Source organism: Hypomesus transpacificus, chromosome 5 (genome assembly GCF_021917145.1).
Source record: "Hypomesus transpacificus isolate Combined female chromosome 5, fHypTra1, whole genome shotgun sequence".
NCBI lineage: Eukaryota > Metazoa > Chordata > Actinopteri > Osmeriformes > Osmeridae > Hypomesus > Hypomesus transpacificus.
The window spans coordinates 2895721-2912860 of record NC_061064.1 but is presented as its reverse complement, the minus strand read 5'-3'; the positions used below and the strand labels follow the sequence as shown (position 1 = coordinate 2912860).

At 46.2% G+C, this 17140-nt stretch overlaps 1 protein-coding gene across 1 annotated transcript; it reads right to left on the bottom strand.

Annotated features, from left to right (window-relative positions):
* Nucleotides 1–14702: 14702 nt before the first annotated feature.
* her7 (hairy and enhancer of split related-7) lies at nucleotides 14703–15683 on the bottom strand. Its single transcript, XM_047020924.1, has 3 exons — nucleotides 15560–15683; nucleotides 15292–15384; nucleotides 14703–15173 (listed from the first exon to the last, which is right to left on the bottom strand). The coding sequence occupies exons 1-3, from the start codon at nucleotides 15638–15640 to the stop codon at nucleotides 14703–14705; spliced, it is 645 nt and encodes a 214-aa protein (XP_046876880.1). The 5' UTR covers nucleotides 15641–15683.
* Nucleotides 15684–17140: the final 1457 nt, after the last annotated feature.

Sequence of the window (17140 nt, the reverse complement as noted above, 5' to 3'; positions counted from 1 at the left end):
AGGTTTTGAAACGTGCACATCCTGTTGTGAAATGATGGATGTTGTACTATCAATGTTTCCTAGACAGATAAGGAAGAGATAGTTTGTTATACATACTGCAGACTCACCGGTCTGTAATGGATGCTACCCCACAAGCCGTAGCTACTCTGGCTTCCTGGGTAGGCGGACATAACAAACCAAACACTTTCCATTTGCCTTCATTTGACTATGATGTCATCTTTTTCCCGAGCTTACCTGTGATTGGCTGGCTGGCTCAGCATCTTCTCTGATCTCCAGGCTAGTGCTTCCTGCCTGAGGTGGAGACCCATCCGAGGCACTCTGAATCACGGCTGGTTGTCGTGACAACCCCTGTGATGTCGATTCCTCGTTGGAGAATAATATGGCCGTCGTGACAGCGTTCACTCAAATGGAAGACGGAATCCTTTACGATTCTCTCTCAACAGACAAAAAAAACGATACCCACATCAATTACTCTATACAGAAAAGTATACGTACTCCATACAGAATATTGTGGTTTAAAAATGGCTCAGACGATTTGGGTAGCAGAACGGTGATAGCTAATACATTGAAGGACACAGCCATGGGTGTGCAATTCAGTCACATGCCTGAAATATGCTTGGCATGACGTCACATACAGCAACAACAATCTATATCCATGACTAATTAAAAAAAAACGCTGTTCTAATTATGGATGAGGAGTACCAAATAAACAGCATGGAAATAGGTAGACTATTCTGAGTCCAGTGTCTCATTTCTAATGAGACACTGTCATCCAGGAAGCCACATTGCAGTCACGAGCTCTCTGGGCAGACGTGATTAGGAACCCACACACACACACACAGACCAAAGCAGGCATGATTTACACCTCTGATTATGTTCATGATGTTTACAAAGCTCATACACAACTGTAGTAGGTCTCCAGATGCAGTACACACTTTTGACTAAAACACACACGATAAAAAATGGCTGCCACTGGTGTCTCTGTTTTATATTTAACAGCAGCACCATGCAGACACTTATTTTTAGGCACTGAGGCAGAGAGTTGAAGGGAGGTTTATTAAGTCTGAATCCCAAAAACACAGTCCCAAGATCGACAGGAACACAACTTCCAAATCTGAATATCAAGTTGAGTCAATCGAAACTAAACAACTATACAGCTGTACAAATAACTACACAGAAGCCTCTAAATGTTATGATAACAGTTTTTCTAGATGTGAAAATGCAGGTGTTGTTATCACAAAGTTGTCATCATTTCCTAACCACATTAATGTGTTCTAAATACCAGCTATGCATCAGTCAATGAACTGTATAGAAAGTATACAGTATCTAGTTATAGCCTTGAAATATGTTCTCATCTTTACAGTGAAGGGGGGTGGGGGTCACAAGCTCAGTTAGGTCAGTTTGTGAATCCAAAGTAATTAGGCGTTTATTGATCCAATCAGTAAGCTCCCTCTCTCTTGCGTAATCTCCTACTGACCGGCCCACTGTAACTAACCCAGCAGTAATGGGCACTGTGGTGTGGTGACAGTCACACACACACACACACACACACGCACACTCACGCACACACACACGCACACTTGTACACACACACACAGTACGGTGGAAGCCAGGGTGGCGCTCAGACAGTTTTAACTGCTTCTCTAAACACTGCAGTGTGTGGTTAACTGAGTTAGTCGAAAGCAAACACATTAGTTGTGTGTGGAGTGGGCTGAGAGATGGCTGCTCACTGGACGATTTACACCTTTGTTCCAAAAGAAGACACAGATATTATTCAATTCAAAAGGCTGAATGCAAGCGAAGAAAGAGTATTGACAATTCATATGCGATGAAAACCACGCAACCGTTTGTCTAAACCGAACATATATTAGATATATTTGGGACGACAGGATTTGGTACAAGAATAACATTGTGCCAGGATATCTCTGATTGTGAGAGGAGGGGGCGGTAGATTATTGTCCGCGTAATTTGTATAGACCGCAGGGACTCACATTAAGCACAATATACTCTTTGTTTTTTTGTTTTCACTCTACCAGCATTCATCTCATCCAGAGAGACCTGCACCAAGCCTGTTTCCCCTGACTCATTTGACAGGAGTGACTGAATGTGTGGCTACAAACCCTGGCCTGACCTTCACAGTGACTGATGACCCATCACATTCCGTAGCTCATGACACACTCTACCCAGGCCACACTGTCGTCCTTTTTTACGACAGGAAACGATTCCCTTCAGAGCCCCCTTCCAACTAGTGAACCGTCATTGTGACACCTAGGTAGAGTGTGACGCGGGCAGGTGGGCCCGGGGCAGAGGGGAGCAGACCCAGTTGAGACTCCCAGGGCTGCTGAAGGGCGGCGGTGGAGCTGTGGGGAGGGGCTGACATGACAACCCGCTGCTGCAGTTGTGAGGGAGCCTGATTTACTCCGTCCACAGACTGGTGCTGGCCATCAACTTTATATAATTAATCCTATAAATATCCCGTACGAGGTGGTGTCCGCACATCACCCTCTGTGGTGACATTTAGTAATGAGCAGTGTCTGGAGCACGCCTGCTGTAGCAGCCACGGGGGCGTCTTCAGTTAGCAGCTACCAGCCTCCTCACAGCCTCCATGCAGCCTCTCCAGCCTCCTCACAGCCTCCACAACCCCATCATGGCATCCCCACACTCCTCGTAGCCTCTGTTGCCCAGTCAACTAGCTTCCACGGGATCCCAGTCCCCCCACAGCCAAAACCACAGCCTGTGCAACCGCCAAATCCAGGCTCCAGCCAATTGTGCCTCGGTCCCACCACAAGGCCACAGCTGAAATACTGCAGCCAAAAGCACCTCCACTTCCAAGTTCCACAAGAGTGTCATGAACACTGAAAAATGTCTAAGGACACGAAACATGCCGGGGGTGTTAAAGGACATGAATGTGGTAGCCTTATAGTCTTCAGGCTTCAGAGTCCCCACCTCCCACAACTCAGAACAACATCTTTCCCTCACTCATATCTCTGTTTCCCCTATGCCCCCCCCCCCTAACACACCCACACCCACAACACACTATCCTTTGAAAATGCCGTAATGAATCAAAGCAAGTTGTCATGGCAACCCCTCCACCGCGCGGTAGGCAGCCATGTTAGCATCAGGAGAGCTCATCCTGGCTCTGGTGGTGCTGGGGGGGGATGGGGTTGGTGGTAATGGCAGTGGTGTTGGTGGTGGTGGTGGGGGTGATGGTGGTGATGGTGGTGGTGGTGGTGGGGGTGGTGGTGATGGTGGTGGTGGTGGTGGTGGTGGTGGTGGTGATGGTGGTGGTGGTGGTGGTGGTGGTGGGGGTGATGGTGGTGGTGGTGGTGGTGATGGTGGTGGTGGTGGTGGTGGTGGGGGTGGTGGTGATGGTGGTGGTGGTGGTGGTGATGGTGGTGATGGTGGTGGTGATGGTGGTGGTGGTGATGGGGGTGGTGGTGATGGTGGTGGTGGTGGTGGTGATGGTGGTGGGGGTGATGGTGGTGATGGTGGTGATGGTGGGGATGGTGATGGTGGTGGTGGTGGTGGTGATGGTGGTGGTGGTGGTGGTGGGGGTGATGGTGGTGATGGTGGTGGGGGTGATGGTGGTGATGGTGGTGGTGGTGGTGGGTTCTTTCCAGAGCCCCAAAGCCCTGCTTCAACTCCGCCTGGAAACACGGCATGAATATCAACAGCAGCTTAATAATGCTTCTCAAATATCTTTGTGGTGAGGTAGTGAGGTGGGTAGCCTTAGTTCTCTCTCTCCTCCCTCTCTGTCTCCCCCTTTCCCTCTCTCCCCTTCTCCCTCTCTCTCTCTCTCTTTTTCTTTCCATCCCTCTTCCTCTCTGCCCCCCCCCCCCCTCTCTCTCTCTCTCTCTCTCTCTCTCCCTCTCTCTCTCTCTCTCTCTCTCTCTCTCCCTCTCTCTCTGCTGTGGTACAGAACAGCAGCCTCGTGCCACAGCCCCTGCCTCAGGCTCCAGTCTCCCTCCTGCTGATCCGCCCAGACCTATATTTAGCTGTCCTGGGGAAGAGCCTGCGATGGGTGTGAAAATATCACCCCTCGCTGCAGGCAATTCAAGGATTTTCCTTGTTATCGTGGCACTGGAATCCTGCAATCAGAAAACCTCCCTTCTTACAGTAATCTCAAAGAGAACGTGTTTTGGTAATCAACTGAACTTTGGATGAATGACTGCAAAACTTGTTCGTTATGTACATTAACGATGGCTATTTCTATACTACACTGTCATCGTTGATGCTTCGAGTTAGGATTTTGATATGCTGACTGTCCACTGTGTTGCGCTGAAGAGGGTTGTAATGGGCTTCCTGGCTGTAGCACTGCAAAACTACAGGGCAGAAGATCATCTGTTCCACACCATCTGACCTCTCTTCAAGCATGGATGTGGGAGGAGAATGGCAAGTAGTTAAACAAATAGAGAGCGTACTTTGTTTACTGTGAGTCATCACTCTACACAGATGAATGTTTACAATGATGTTCTCCCCTCCCCTAATCTCTCTCTGCCCTTTCGTCTCCCCCTCACGTTCTCCTGTTGAGTTTTCCTGCCGAAATGTGCCACACAACGTAAATACTTAACCCTCACAATTTGACATTGGATGAGGGGTTTAGATGTTCAGATGGTGGCAGTTTCCGTACTAATCAATAATCCAGGTCTGAATCCCAGACATACAACCACCAGCAGGTGGTTGAGTAGCGGGGGCTCAGACCACGCTTGTGTCTTCCAACCGACCAAATTACAAGCATTGCCAAACCTGTCATCCCAGCCAGATGACTGATAGGCTCCTTTGAAGATGGCCCCATGTTTTAACCATGAGCCGCGCCGGGCCCCGTCCCTGCCGAAGCTCCCCAGAGGTGGCAGGAGGCAGGTCAGAGAGAGGGATCATTGTCTGAGGCCCACCGACTGTGCAGGCGACTCCCACATGGTGAGCCTGGTCTATTTGCATGGCCACGGGGGGAGGGGGATGCACTGGTGGCCAGGTATTTGCATGGGAGCGTGACATCGGAATGGCATTTGAATGGGGAACGAGATCGGGCTTGCTGGGATCACCAAGAACGGGATTTTTCCTCCCTCGGTTCTTCCTCGACCTCTAATGTTGTCATTGGTGTTCTAAAAGGAAGTCTGTCCACACTTCATGACCACGATGTGTTAACAAGTTGCCGAGTCCATTTTGTATGAGTAAGATGGAGTCAACACAGTATTTACATTTCAAAAGCAGTTCATTTGACATATTCTGGCTCCATTTAAAACGTGCTAAATGTTCAGACAAATTAGTAGGCTGATAATTGCGGTTCAATTGAGCAAGACAACCCCAAAAGAATCATCAAAGTGCATTTGGACTCTATTCTCTGGCCTTCAGTGAAATGTTCAAATCAATGTTGCTGGGGCATAACAGTGGAGTAAATGAGAGGTTTGGTGACAGAACAGGACAGTCAGATCCATTGCACACCCATTTTCAGGTCAATCATAGCAGCACTTAGACCACACAGCTTATAATGGGACTCCTCCACCCTGCTAAGCCTGGCAGCGCTAAGACAGAGAGGGGTGGGGGAGCTGGAAGGGAAGAAATACAGGAAAGGGTGTCCCTCCATAGCATGGGAAACCTATAGGAAAGATACCTCTTTCACAACCACCAATCCATCTGTTCCACAGGAAAACGAGAACCAGTTTGTCCCACAAATACTTCAAAGCGTTTACATTACAATTCAGCTGGGGTGTGGGGGGGGGGGGGGGGGGGGGGGGGGGGGGGGGGGGGTAGGGGGAAGGGGGGGGTAAGCTCCTTACTATTGTCATCTCACTGGAAAGTTCTAGCTCAACAGTCACTCTAATGATTCTGTGGTGTCGGTTTTCATAACATTGTTAAGGGAACGGGGGGCATGTGTGCTGCACTCTGCCCATCCCAGAGGAGTCAGATGTCTGGATCAGGGCCGGGGTCGCCCGTCTCCCCGCTGGATTAGCGAGGAGACAGAGAAAGGCTCCAACTGACATTTTAGTGGTTCGTCTAAAGGTTTAAAGCTCTTATTTGACCACTGCGGATTAATATCTGCCAACGAGCCTTCCTCTGCTGTGGGTTGACCAGTGTAACAGATAATGGGTCACGCTCACATGAGCCCTCTATCCTTGCTGCAGGCGTGTTCACCAGTAGCATCACCACACCACTGGCCTTTCCTGCTGGACATGGGATATGCAGACATGGTAGGGATTAGGCACAAATTGAGGTCAGTGGGTCTTTTACTTAGTGACATACTAAACCATGGACTGTATCCATAACCTTTATGTGGTATTAACCAAAATATGTGAAATAATCGTATGGTAAGAAGTGGGTCTGTTCATGAAATTACAGTGTGCACAACTGCAGATTTGTTTTACGTTGGTTTTCGAAAGTTGGTTTTCAACCATTGAAGAGAGTGTCGTAAATAAGTCAAACGGTGCTGTTACAAGTCACACATGGTCTGAATAACTGAACGCAGTTGTCAGCTTGAAAAACTGGGATATGATAGCAGCTTTACAAAACAACTGTCTCCGCACAGACCCTGAGGGTACATGCTGCACTGACCCAGGAAGAGAGAGACATGTCAGCAAGAGGCATCTCTGCAGTCCTACACCTTACCCAGTTTGGGCTTTGGACAAGCCTTTTAACTGGGCCAAAAAGAAAGCTAGGTCGCTACCTTGATCTTCATCCTAGCTAGGTGGTTCTGGTCTGTCTTGAGTTAGGTAGATCGTGCTGGACCAGTCTTGAGTTCGACAGTTGGAGCTGGGTTCTGAATGCCTGAGAGCTGAGTGGTTGAGATGGCAGCTGCTGCTCACAGTGATGCCCACTGTGATGAGTGAATAATTCACCCAGCTGAATGTTTTCAGAGTCAACCCAGGCTGCCACTCAGTCGGGGGGACGAACCAGACGGGGGTACGAACCAGGCGGGGGTACGAACCAGGCCAGCACAGCTCAGAGTCTGCTGCTGCTGCTGGTGGGGAGGGAAAACTGACAACACCTCAGTCCAGGGTTGGGATCAAGCCCCTGGCCTCTGTGAGTCCTGGACACACACTGTATACAGGCACGGAACAAAGCAGTCTATTTTGGTCTCCTCTGACTGCTCCTTCTACTCCTGCACATCTCCAGAGGGGAATCCTCAAAAACATTAACAAACATAAGTTGCAGAAGACATGTCCCATAAAAGAGGAGAATGTTATTTAATGACTTATTGTCTCTTACTTGTAAAAGATCAGTACAATTCAGTACAATTTCTGTACAAAAGGGTTTTTCTACGGTTTTGCTCACAGAATAAAGACACGATTCCACTGTCAATTTAACTTCCAAATTCTGTCCAGAGAGCTTTGATCACATGCTGTTGCCATTTCAAAGACAACGCCTCAAGTGCATCAACCAGAACAAACAGGCCTGAAACGTCACAATGAGAGATGGATCATTAGTTTGGTGAACAAGTTGGTTCTTTCCCCGACAGCAACTCAAGCAGCATTGCTGAGGGAGTGGTCATGACATGCACCTCTGAATGCCAAGCAGCATGGGAGTGTACTTGAATGGTCACTTGGGACTGGGGGGATGGGGAGTGCGACTGTAATGAGCGTGTGTGTGTGTGTGAGTGAGAGAGAGAGAGAGAGAGAGAGAGAGAGAGAGAGAGAGATAGCCTACGCTCCTGTCAACATGTAATGCAGCATCCTAAGGACCAAGGTGTCTATCCTTCCGTCCGCTGCATCAAGATCCCCTCAGACGTAGAGTGTGTGTGCGTGTGTGTGTGTGTGTGTGTGTGTGGGGGGGGGGGGGGGGGGGCATCATGTCTAAACATGTCTCCAGATGAGCCTTCTTTATGAGTTACAGTCAAAGTAGAATTGGATACTTCCTCTTTCTTTTGCTCCCCATCCTTCATGTCTGTGTGGAGTGTGGCCAGCCACACCCCTCCCCCACCCTGTTCACTTGCCTGCCCTCAATCAAGCCTTGTGTCAATATTAATCAGCGCGTGGTGTGCCTGCTAGCTCCAAGGCGCATAAATTCATAGGCCCGGCCAATCAGCACGCAGGGCCTGACACAAAGACCCTATCCATGGCGGCGCTGGCCCAAGCAGGCCCCTCCCACTGACAGCTGGCCTATTGTGTGCAGTGCCACTGAGGCTGCCTTGTTTTCCTTGGCTAAGCCAGTTCAATAACTAATCTCAATGCAGCCAGCAGCAGCTTTTTCAACTGGAGCTTTGCAAAGGAAGAGGGAAACGCTATCAACCCCAACGGCAACACATAATCTGCTTGTCATGGTGCTGTGGGCAAAAGAACAAGTTCACTCACCTTACAGCTACACAGATGTCCCAGGGCCTAGTGAGCAAATCTGTTAAGAATGCAAGTTTCAGGGGAGACGAAATGATATGTGTTGTTCCGTATTCTAATAGGTTCTAATCGAATGATCCAAATGCCCGAACACAAAATGATCAAATGATCAAACACATAGAGGACATTAACAGGTACATCATTATGACAATACTATTTATTTTAAAGGAAGGAATACTACTCCTAAAAACATATTTTGTGTTTTCTCCAGTGGTGCCTGGTAACCCACAAGACTATTCCTACCAAACAGATGATGACAGACAGGAAGTGGAGCGGGGCTGCGGCACACGCAGACATGAATGAAAGAGAAAACTGTTGGCCGCTGAACGCAGGGGCGGGGGGGGGGGGGGGGGTGGAGGGGGGAGTGGGGGGGGAGTAGGGGGGACACACACGCGAGCTGGCTCTCCTCTCTTCCGTTCAAGAGCGCTCCCTCGTCACATGGGAGGATAATGACCTGCAGGCTCGTGCTCCTGACGGAGGGGAGGGGCTCCGTGCGTATGCGTCGTGTTCTGCCTGGACACAGCAACAATGGGGCCTCGCCTGGAACGTTTGGGGGCCCCAGCCCTCAGGGAGGGCAGATGGAGCACCGGGGTCCGGGATTGGACCACATTAGCATGAGAAAAGACAAGCAGAAAGAGAGAGAGGGGGGGGCACAGTAGAGACCCCCCCCCCTCGCCCGCCCGCTCCCCTCTTTTCTCCCCTGTTACATTAGAGAGAGGGAGAGGGGGGAGGCCTCCTCTAACCCAACTGAAGCTGTGTGCAGCAGTAAATTGGTGCACAATGGGAGACATGGTGTCAAGCTGTCGCCACGTGTGAGATACACTCCATTCACGACACACTGGAAGGCAACAAAAGAAAGGAGAGCCGGAGAGCCCTCAGCAGCCTCTTCTTCAGCCATGCTCTCTACAACAAATGAAGAGCGCTCAATATTATGAAATCATTAACATTCGTTCACGTGTGTTTGATACTGTACGTGCTTGGGTTAGGCACATAGACAGCTACTGATTTAGACACAGAGAGATAAATACTGCCACTGTGTTTAAGTTTTCCCACAATTATTTTCAAGTTTGTACAAGTGTATCTTACTTACACTATGATTGAGACTAAGACTGTGAGAAACTAATTAGGGTCTAGTTGGGTTGGAATGCCCCCGGTTAAACCGCAACACTGAAATTAAATGTGAAAATATAATCCGAGCAAGCAAAAAATACACAGCGAAGTAAAACATCTCAACTTTTCTGTACCCGGAGTGATACTATGTCTCCCCCTTGCGGTTATTGAAACAAACTGCAGGTCTTAGGGACTGACGACGATAAGTGGATTGAAACTGAAAACAATGTTATATATGCGGTAAACCCCAGGTTCATTGCATTCTTATCACAGATTCCTAAAAGTGTATGAAGAAAGTTAAATCTATACCTGCGCCTCCAATTTTAAAGTTGTTTAGGTTTACTTGTTTCAAAGTCAGCTTGCCGTTGAGGTGAGAAGACTGCATGGGAACTAACCAAGTTTCCCATGTGGATGTGGTCAAATGGAAACTTTGAAAAGGGTGATGACATGAGAACGGATGACATCCCAACACGTTCAGGCTTTCATGAATGAGAATAGGGCAATAAAAGCTCCATCCTCGCACGCCTAAAAGGTGTGACTTAATCCTTTGATTTGAATCAGCTTCTTTGATTCCCCCCTCGCCACAGACATCGGCGCGTGTCAATTGTACGCCTCAACATTTGCATGCTCGTGCCACAATAGGTGTTGAGTTAAATTACAATGTGTTTCCATCCATGCCATTCATTCCCCACGTTCTGTGCACATTTTAGGAATTTCTCCAAGCAGATAAGAGTCGTCCTCAAAGTTGTGATCATACACCGCAGCCCAATCATAATGGTGCGTCACTATTGATTGTATGTTTGTGGTTGTGTAATAAGCTATTAAGATTTTACCAAGAGTCATGATTTAAACATATGGAAGGATTTATTGTATACTCCAACAGACAACATGAACATTAAAGAATTCACATATAAATTAGTGTGCAAAATAATGACAAGAGAACTAAAAGTTACACAGTAGCCTACACGTCATGGTGCATGTTATATATAGCTTAATCTACAATATTTACAATTTTAATAAATGCAATTCTGTGTGGCACAGTGGTAATTGTATGGCAGAAAGGAACCTAGTGTTCAAAACACTTTGTAATTGGCGTCCTTCGTGTCCATCTCTGTCAGAGGAAAACCAGCCTGGCTTTCAAGCAAGTGAAGCCATTTTAAATATTATAACAATGTGTAATTATCAACATTGTGTGATCAGGGCCAAGGTCTCCACACAGTCTGGCTGACTGAAAGGTTCTGGGCCTTTGAGATAGCTTGGCTCTGGGACTGGCAATGATAGAGAACATTGGCATCCCTTTGTTGGGGTGACTTATGATGGGTCCTGTTGAGGCCACAAACCTGCTGTGTGTACCTGGAGTCCTGCATCTTCATCTGAGGTTTGGACGGAGGGCTCTTCATGCTGGTCAGAATGTCAGATGGGTGAACTGGAGCTCTGACACCCACAACAGCCTGGCTTACAAGATGACCAGCAAGAGGAGAGTTCAGCAACCCCTTCCCTTCAGGACCGAGGAACCGTGCAGCTCTCTGCAGGCAGGTGGAGAACCCGTCTTTAGAGGAATGTCGTCCAACTTCCGCTTTCTTTCTCTCCACATCACCGGTGTTCTTCAGGAAGAGAGCCGTGTGTTCTAGGATCTCAGCTTTCTCCACTCTACGCTGATACTGACCCTGAGGAAGAGGAGAACAGAAGTAAATGTACAGTTCCGCAACCAGGAAGTGTCTACAGCCATGTGCTACTTTAAGAGAGTCAGCGTGGGGAGACTCAATGTGGTTACCTGCTGTGGTTCCTTCAGCAGCAGGGTTGTCAGACGCTCCAGACTGTGGTTGATTCTCTCCCTGCGTCGCCTCTCCACCTGAGGCTTGAGAAGCTACGGGAGATAAGAGATTGTCAATGGGAGGTCACACAAGTGTCTCTGTCAACAGCCAGCATCAAGAGCAGATAAACTGTGTGTCATTATTTTAGAGGACATTTATGCCATTACTGTGGTAGACATTGTCCTTTTGAAGGCCATGGCGCACGTTGTTATTCATAAAGTATGCATTGGTATTGGCATGAACATTTAAAATCTAATCACATATTGCAGCTCATACATACAGTTAAGAAGCAATCTATATTGATGCTGTAAGGGATTCTTACCTTTCTGTCCATGTTCGTGCTCGCTGTTCCAACAGGGTTGATCTGCTCTGTAATAGCGTTATCAATAATCACAAGATTGTTGGAGTTTTTGGCAGTATCCACAAGTTGAAATTGATGACAAGTAGTTGTCTTGTCTGCACTGTCAGTTGGTAAAATATATTTGTGAATGGGACGTTCTTCTTTTTTGGTGTCTTTTAAAGGCCACAAAGTTTGAAGGAGACTCTGAGCTCCGCCCATCTTGGGATGTAACCAATGCTGGATGTGTCGTCTATACAGACAACTTTGAAAGACTTCCCACTTTTGACAACTATAAACTATAAAATACATGCGCTACAGTTTGAAGATGTAAGTCTAAACCATCACCCATAAGTCTAAGCACGTGAAATCACATCAAGACAGGTAAATCTATCAAGTGAAGAAGTTAACATGGCACTTGATGAAATCATGTATAGAAACGTAGAGGGATAGAGTTGTTACGCGGTGAGATCAAAGAGTGGTCGTCCCCCCGTCCCCCGTCCCCCGTCCCCCCCACTCCCGCGCCAACAACACTCAGACACCCAGCAGTCACAAACGGCACGCTTATTGTAATGAGCCGTGTGTGATGGTGTCGAGAAGGAACAACTGCGAGCTCTTCCCCAAATGTGTCACATACGTGTGAATTTGAAAAGGTGACAACCAGAGGATTCTAAGTATGGCACAACAGGGACTTAAGTTTCCCAAATGGCACGCGCAAAAAGGTCTGGAGAAGTGCTATTTTGAAAGTGGGAACTGAGAACGACACTAATCTTAGATGAACCCCAAATGAAACCTGTATAAATAACATTTGTTAAAAAAAATTCACATGCGATTTACTACTGACTTCGTTTGGATGACAAAAGTTATCATTCATTTTGAACGACTCGACAGCGTCATTCGGTCTGCCTTTCAGAGATACATTTACTTAGATTGTGCATCGATTTGGGGTCGATATACCTGGAAACGGCTCCCCTTTGCACAACCAGTGTCTCTCATGTGTGTACGTTTATGTATGTTTTCCCAGTAAGTATCAATTAATGTTAGCATATGTTGGGGCTGAGATTACGTCTAGTTTAGTTCGATGGAGAAAAATGATGTTTCTGTTTGAACTAACTGGACATGCTTCCGAACACGACTCTGCATTTGCTTTTGTTAAATACAAATTTAATTGAGAGAACACAGGCCTATATGTGTGTCCGTAAAAAATGTGATAAAATTGCGGAAACACAGTCCCGTGGACAAGTGTGAAACCGGTCACAAGGCCACGCGTGAGGAGAGGTGTGAGAATGAGCCGGACAGGCTTCCTCCCGGAGTTGACACCGGAGTTTGAAACTGTTGCTATCAAAGGAAGCGTGACCATTGTGGGCCTCCACTTTTACATAAAACAAGTAGGCCTATATGCCACGCAATGACAATGGTTGTTCAGGAGCGTGCCTTATGCCCATTTTACGCATACACCTATTATGCATTTATGAAGTATGTTTTGGACGAGATACACGTATATGATTAATGGAATAATACTTTAATACATTGTGTTAAAGAAGTCAACGTGTGAGTGGAAATAAACTGGGGAACCAACTACAACTCCCACGACATCAGAGGCGGCAGCCTACACTTTATTGCGCCTTGGTACCATTTTTAACAGGTACTAGAGAACTGATTGCAGTCCCTTTTCCCAAGGGAAAGGGCCCAGTACATTTTCCCAGCATGGCAGATCATGCACAATATATTTAGATCTAAATGTCGGTCTATTATCAACCTTAGCGTTTTATTGAACATTGTCATGTTCGAGAAACTGGAGGTGTACGTTGCAAAGTATTGGAAGTCGAAAAGAAGGAAGCATGTATAGCGTGTTATGTTTGACCAACTGGCTACTGGGGTGTGGACCCAAATGCACGACTCCACTGAAGGTCAAGTTGACTGGTTTATTGAATTGAGGTGAAGGAGAGCGAAGGAGATCCGGTGGGGCAGGCAGGTGTGCTAGGCAGGCTGATGAACCGGAGGATGTGGTCTGTAGCAGGCAGAGAGGAAACAAGGTTTTAGGACGGACTAGATATAGTACCATGTACTAGGAGCCGATACTACCTTCTGGACGAAGCGTTGAACTGGCGATGAGTGACAGGAAAACCGGGGTTGAAATACTGTGGTGCTGATGAGGGGATGGGTTGCAGGTGTGTCAATTACACAGGAGGAATGGAGTATGGCATGAAACCTGGAGCCGGCACAGAAATCCAGAAAACAGAAATCCCGGCCCGGATTAGGCCGGGGACATAACATAGCGTATACACAGACATTTTAGACGGAACGTGAATACTATTTATATTTTTGGAAATTGTTTAATTGTTCAGCAATTTATTCGGTCAAATATATCGTTGTTCCTAATTCCCTTTGCAGTCTGTACTGCTAGTAAATGTTCTCAAGTATTTGATGGTTATTTTACAACCAACATATAATATTGAGATCACTTGGGCAACCATATTTGGACTTGAAAGCAATATAGGCTTCATGTTAACGAACTTGTATGTCCACAAAAGGCGTAAGTTCAAAGAAATGACCCCAACCCTTCCTTTAAGCCCTGAGGTGTGGAAAAATGGCTCCCACTGAGACGTTTCTTTCATCTTCCGGCACGCGACGTAACACCTATAGGTGCGAAAGCACCGGCAATGCAAGTGTTCCGACACTGAAAAACGGCACGTGCTGACAAATGTATGTTAATATCCTACCAACACAAGTATGCATAAAAAATCAAGACACAAACGTCATGAGGAACGTTTTTATTTTTCTTTAGCTTAAAAAAATGTAACATATAAATTAGCGTGCAAAAAAATAGATAAGATAAATATAACAGTGATGTGCAAACAAGGTATACAGTGTATCTGTTTTGTTCAGATTGTCAACATATTTACACAATATTTACATGTTTTACATTTGCTGCTCAGTACAGTATTGCAATCACTGCAAATCAATGAATCATCAGAGTCTAGTGTTTACAACACTGGATACAGAAAACAGAAAAAAATACTTCCTTAGTAGTCTTTAGAGAGATCTATTTGGAATTGCATGAAGGCTTTCAGCCATTTGAATTCAAGTTTTGTATCAGTCCAGTATTGTGTGTGATCAGGGCCAAGGTCTCCACACAGCCTGGCTGACTGAGAGGTTCTGGGCCTTTGAGATAGCTTGGCTCTGGGACTGGCAATGATAGAGAACATTGGCATCCCTTTGTTGGGGTGACTTATGATGGGTCCTGTTGAGGCCACAAACCTGCTGTGTGTACCTGGAGTCCTGCATCTTCATCTGAGGTTTGGACAGAGGGCTCTTCATGCTGGTCTGAATATCAGATGGGTGAACTGGAGCTCTGACAACAACAACAGCCTGGCTTACAAGATGACCAGCAAGAGGAGAGTTCAGCAACCCCTTCCCTTCGGGGCCGAGGAACCGTGCAGCTCTCTGCAGGCAGGTGGAGAACCCATCTTTAAAGGAATGTTGTCCAACTTCTGCCTTCTTTCTCTCCACATCACCAGTGTTCTTCAGGAAGAGAACCGTGTGTTCTAGGATCTCAGCTTTCTCCACTCTACGCTGATACTGACCCTGAGGAAGAGGAGAACATAGTAAATGTACAGTTCTGCAACCAGGAAGTGTCTACAGCCATGTGCTACTTTAAGAGAGTCAGTGTGGGGACGTTGTGAGTGAGACTCAATGTGGTTACCTGCTGTGGTTCCTTCAGCAGCAGGGCTGTCAGACGCTCCAGACTGTGGTTGATTCTCTCCCTGCGTCGCCTCTCCACCTGAGGCTTGAGAAACTATGAGAGATGAAAGAGATTGTCAATGGGAGGTCACACTTCGACACTTGTCGTTGTTGATATCCACCAAATTAAACTGAATCTGGTGTCTCTCAAACGTCTCTCAAACGTCTCAATTTTCAGTATATTACGAACATTAACAATATAGAATTTCAAACGGTCAAAATGAAATTACCTTTTTGCAAATTTTCGCTGTCTCAGATCTGTGAAGTTTCATTGTAATATCCATACTTGTAGTTCCCAATTTGTTTTGCATTTAGTTTTACATTTTCTTTCCAGGGAACGTTAATAATACAATCAACAAGAAAGTCAGGGTAAGCACACAGATAATGTGGTGTGCTGAATGTGACATCTCAGTTCTCAGAACCGTTTTAACTCCGTGAGATGACTCCGCCCCTCCCCTCAGCAGCTAACCAATCACCGCGCCGCGCGCAACTGTCCTTGAGGCGCACTGTAAATATTCGACAAATAAATAAATGCATGTTACTATAAACCTCCTATTTAATTCTAGTTTGAGTAAATTGACATGGCATGATTTAAATGTAGTCAACATTACATTGTTTTGTGTCGTATTGTGCATTGGTGATTAAGGTTTTTTCAACATGATTGGTAGATCACCAACTAGCAACCAACTGTACCAACTGCACCAACTGTAGCACGTGCCATTTACTGGCACGTGCTACAGAGTGATCTGGCACGCGTATTGTAATTAGAAGTGAGGTGTTAACATCGGACAAATGCGATTGTTTCCTCTCACATAAGGAGACACATCTAAAGACAAGCAGAATACGCACACACACGCACACGCTCACAACGGTTGTTGTATGATCAGTGCTGCTGCCGCCCTCCACCAAACCTTTCTCCCCCATGCTGTCTGTATGTTCTATCATCAGGGGGATTATTGCTCCCTGCCTCATAGGCTATATTTGTTGCATCGAGGAGGCAGGGAGTGCTTCCCTTGGATAATCCCCTCCGCCAAAGTCAAACATGTCCATGTCATGTAACTATAAATGCTCAAATCTAATACGTGATTGTCTTGACTGAACTAAACGTGTGCTTATTACAAGTTGATAAGAACTTTTGCACAATGGTAAGTCTAAAGTCACAAACCTGGCAAGCGTGTTCACAACACGCAGAGAAGCTCAAACGAATGATACAGGAAATAATTCAGTTGGTGTATTTTACGCATCGACTCAAACTTTTACTCTCGGTTTTATTAGTATATTATTTTATCAATGTAATGTATTTTTGAAGTTGTTAAATAGGCCTACTTTTTGCAAACTACGTAAAATATGGTTGCAATAAGCAGTGTAGATCTCTATAAATTAAATTAGACTGGTCTCGTTGTTTATACATACAGTAGGTTAGGCCTACATATTTGCCATGGATCTAGCCTGATATTTATCTTAGCAACTGTGAGAAATCGTGATTGCAAATCCCACGTTTAACTCACTAGTTTGTGTGAAGCTGAGAACCAATGCTTTCAGACACCCTGTACTAAACGATGTATAAATTCTAACAGGTAATAAACTGCAAATGTATTGTATATGGTCCCTGTTCTCATGGGAAACTCTCCAAAGACTTTCTCCCACTGCTACACGTATCTTACATGCGTGGAATCCTTGCGTAGTCCTAAATAAGTAATTTATATTTTACATATAGGCTCATTAATTTAGCTGACGCTTTCATACAAAGTCATGTATTATATTTTGGTGGTCAGGAAGGTCACGGAATAGTCTGTATTTACTGCAAACGC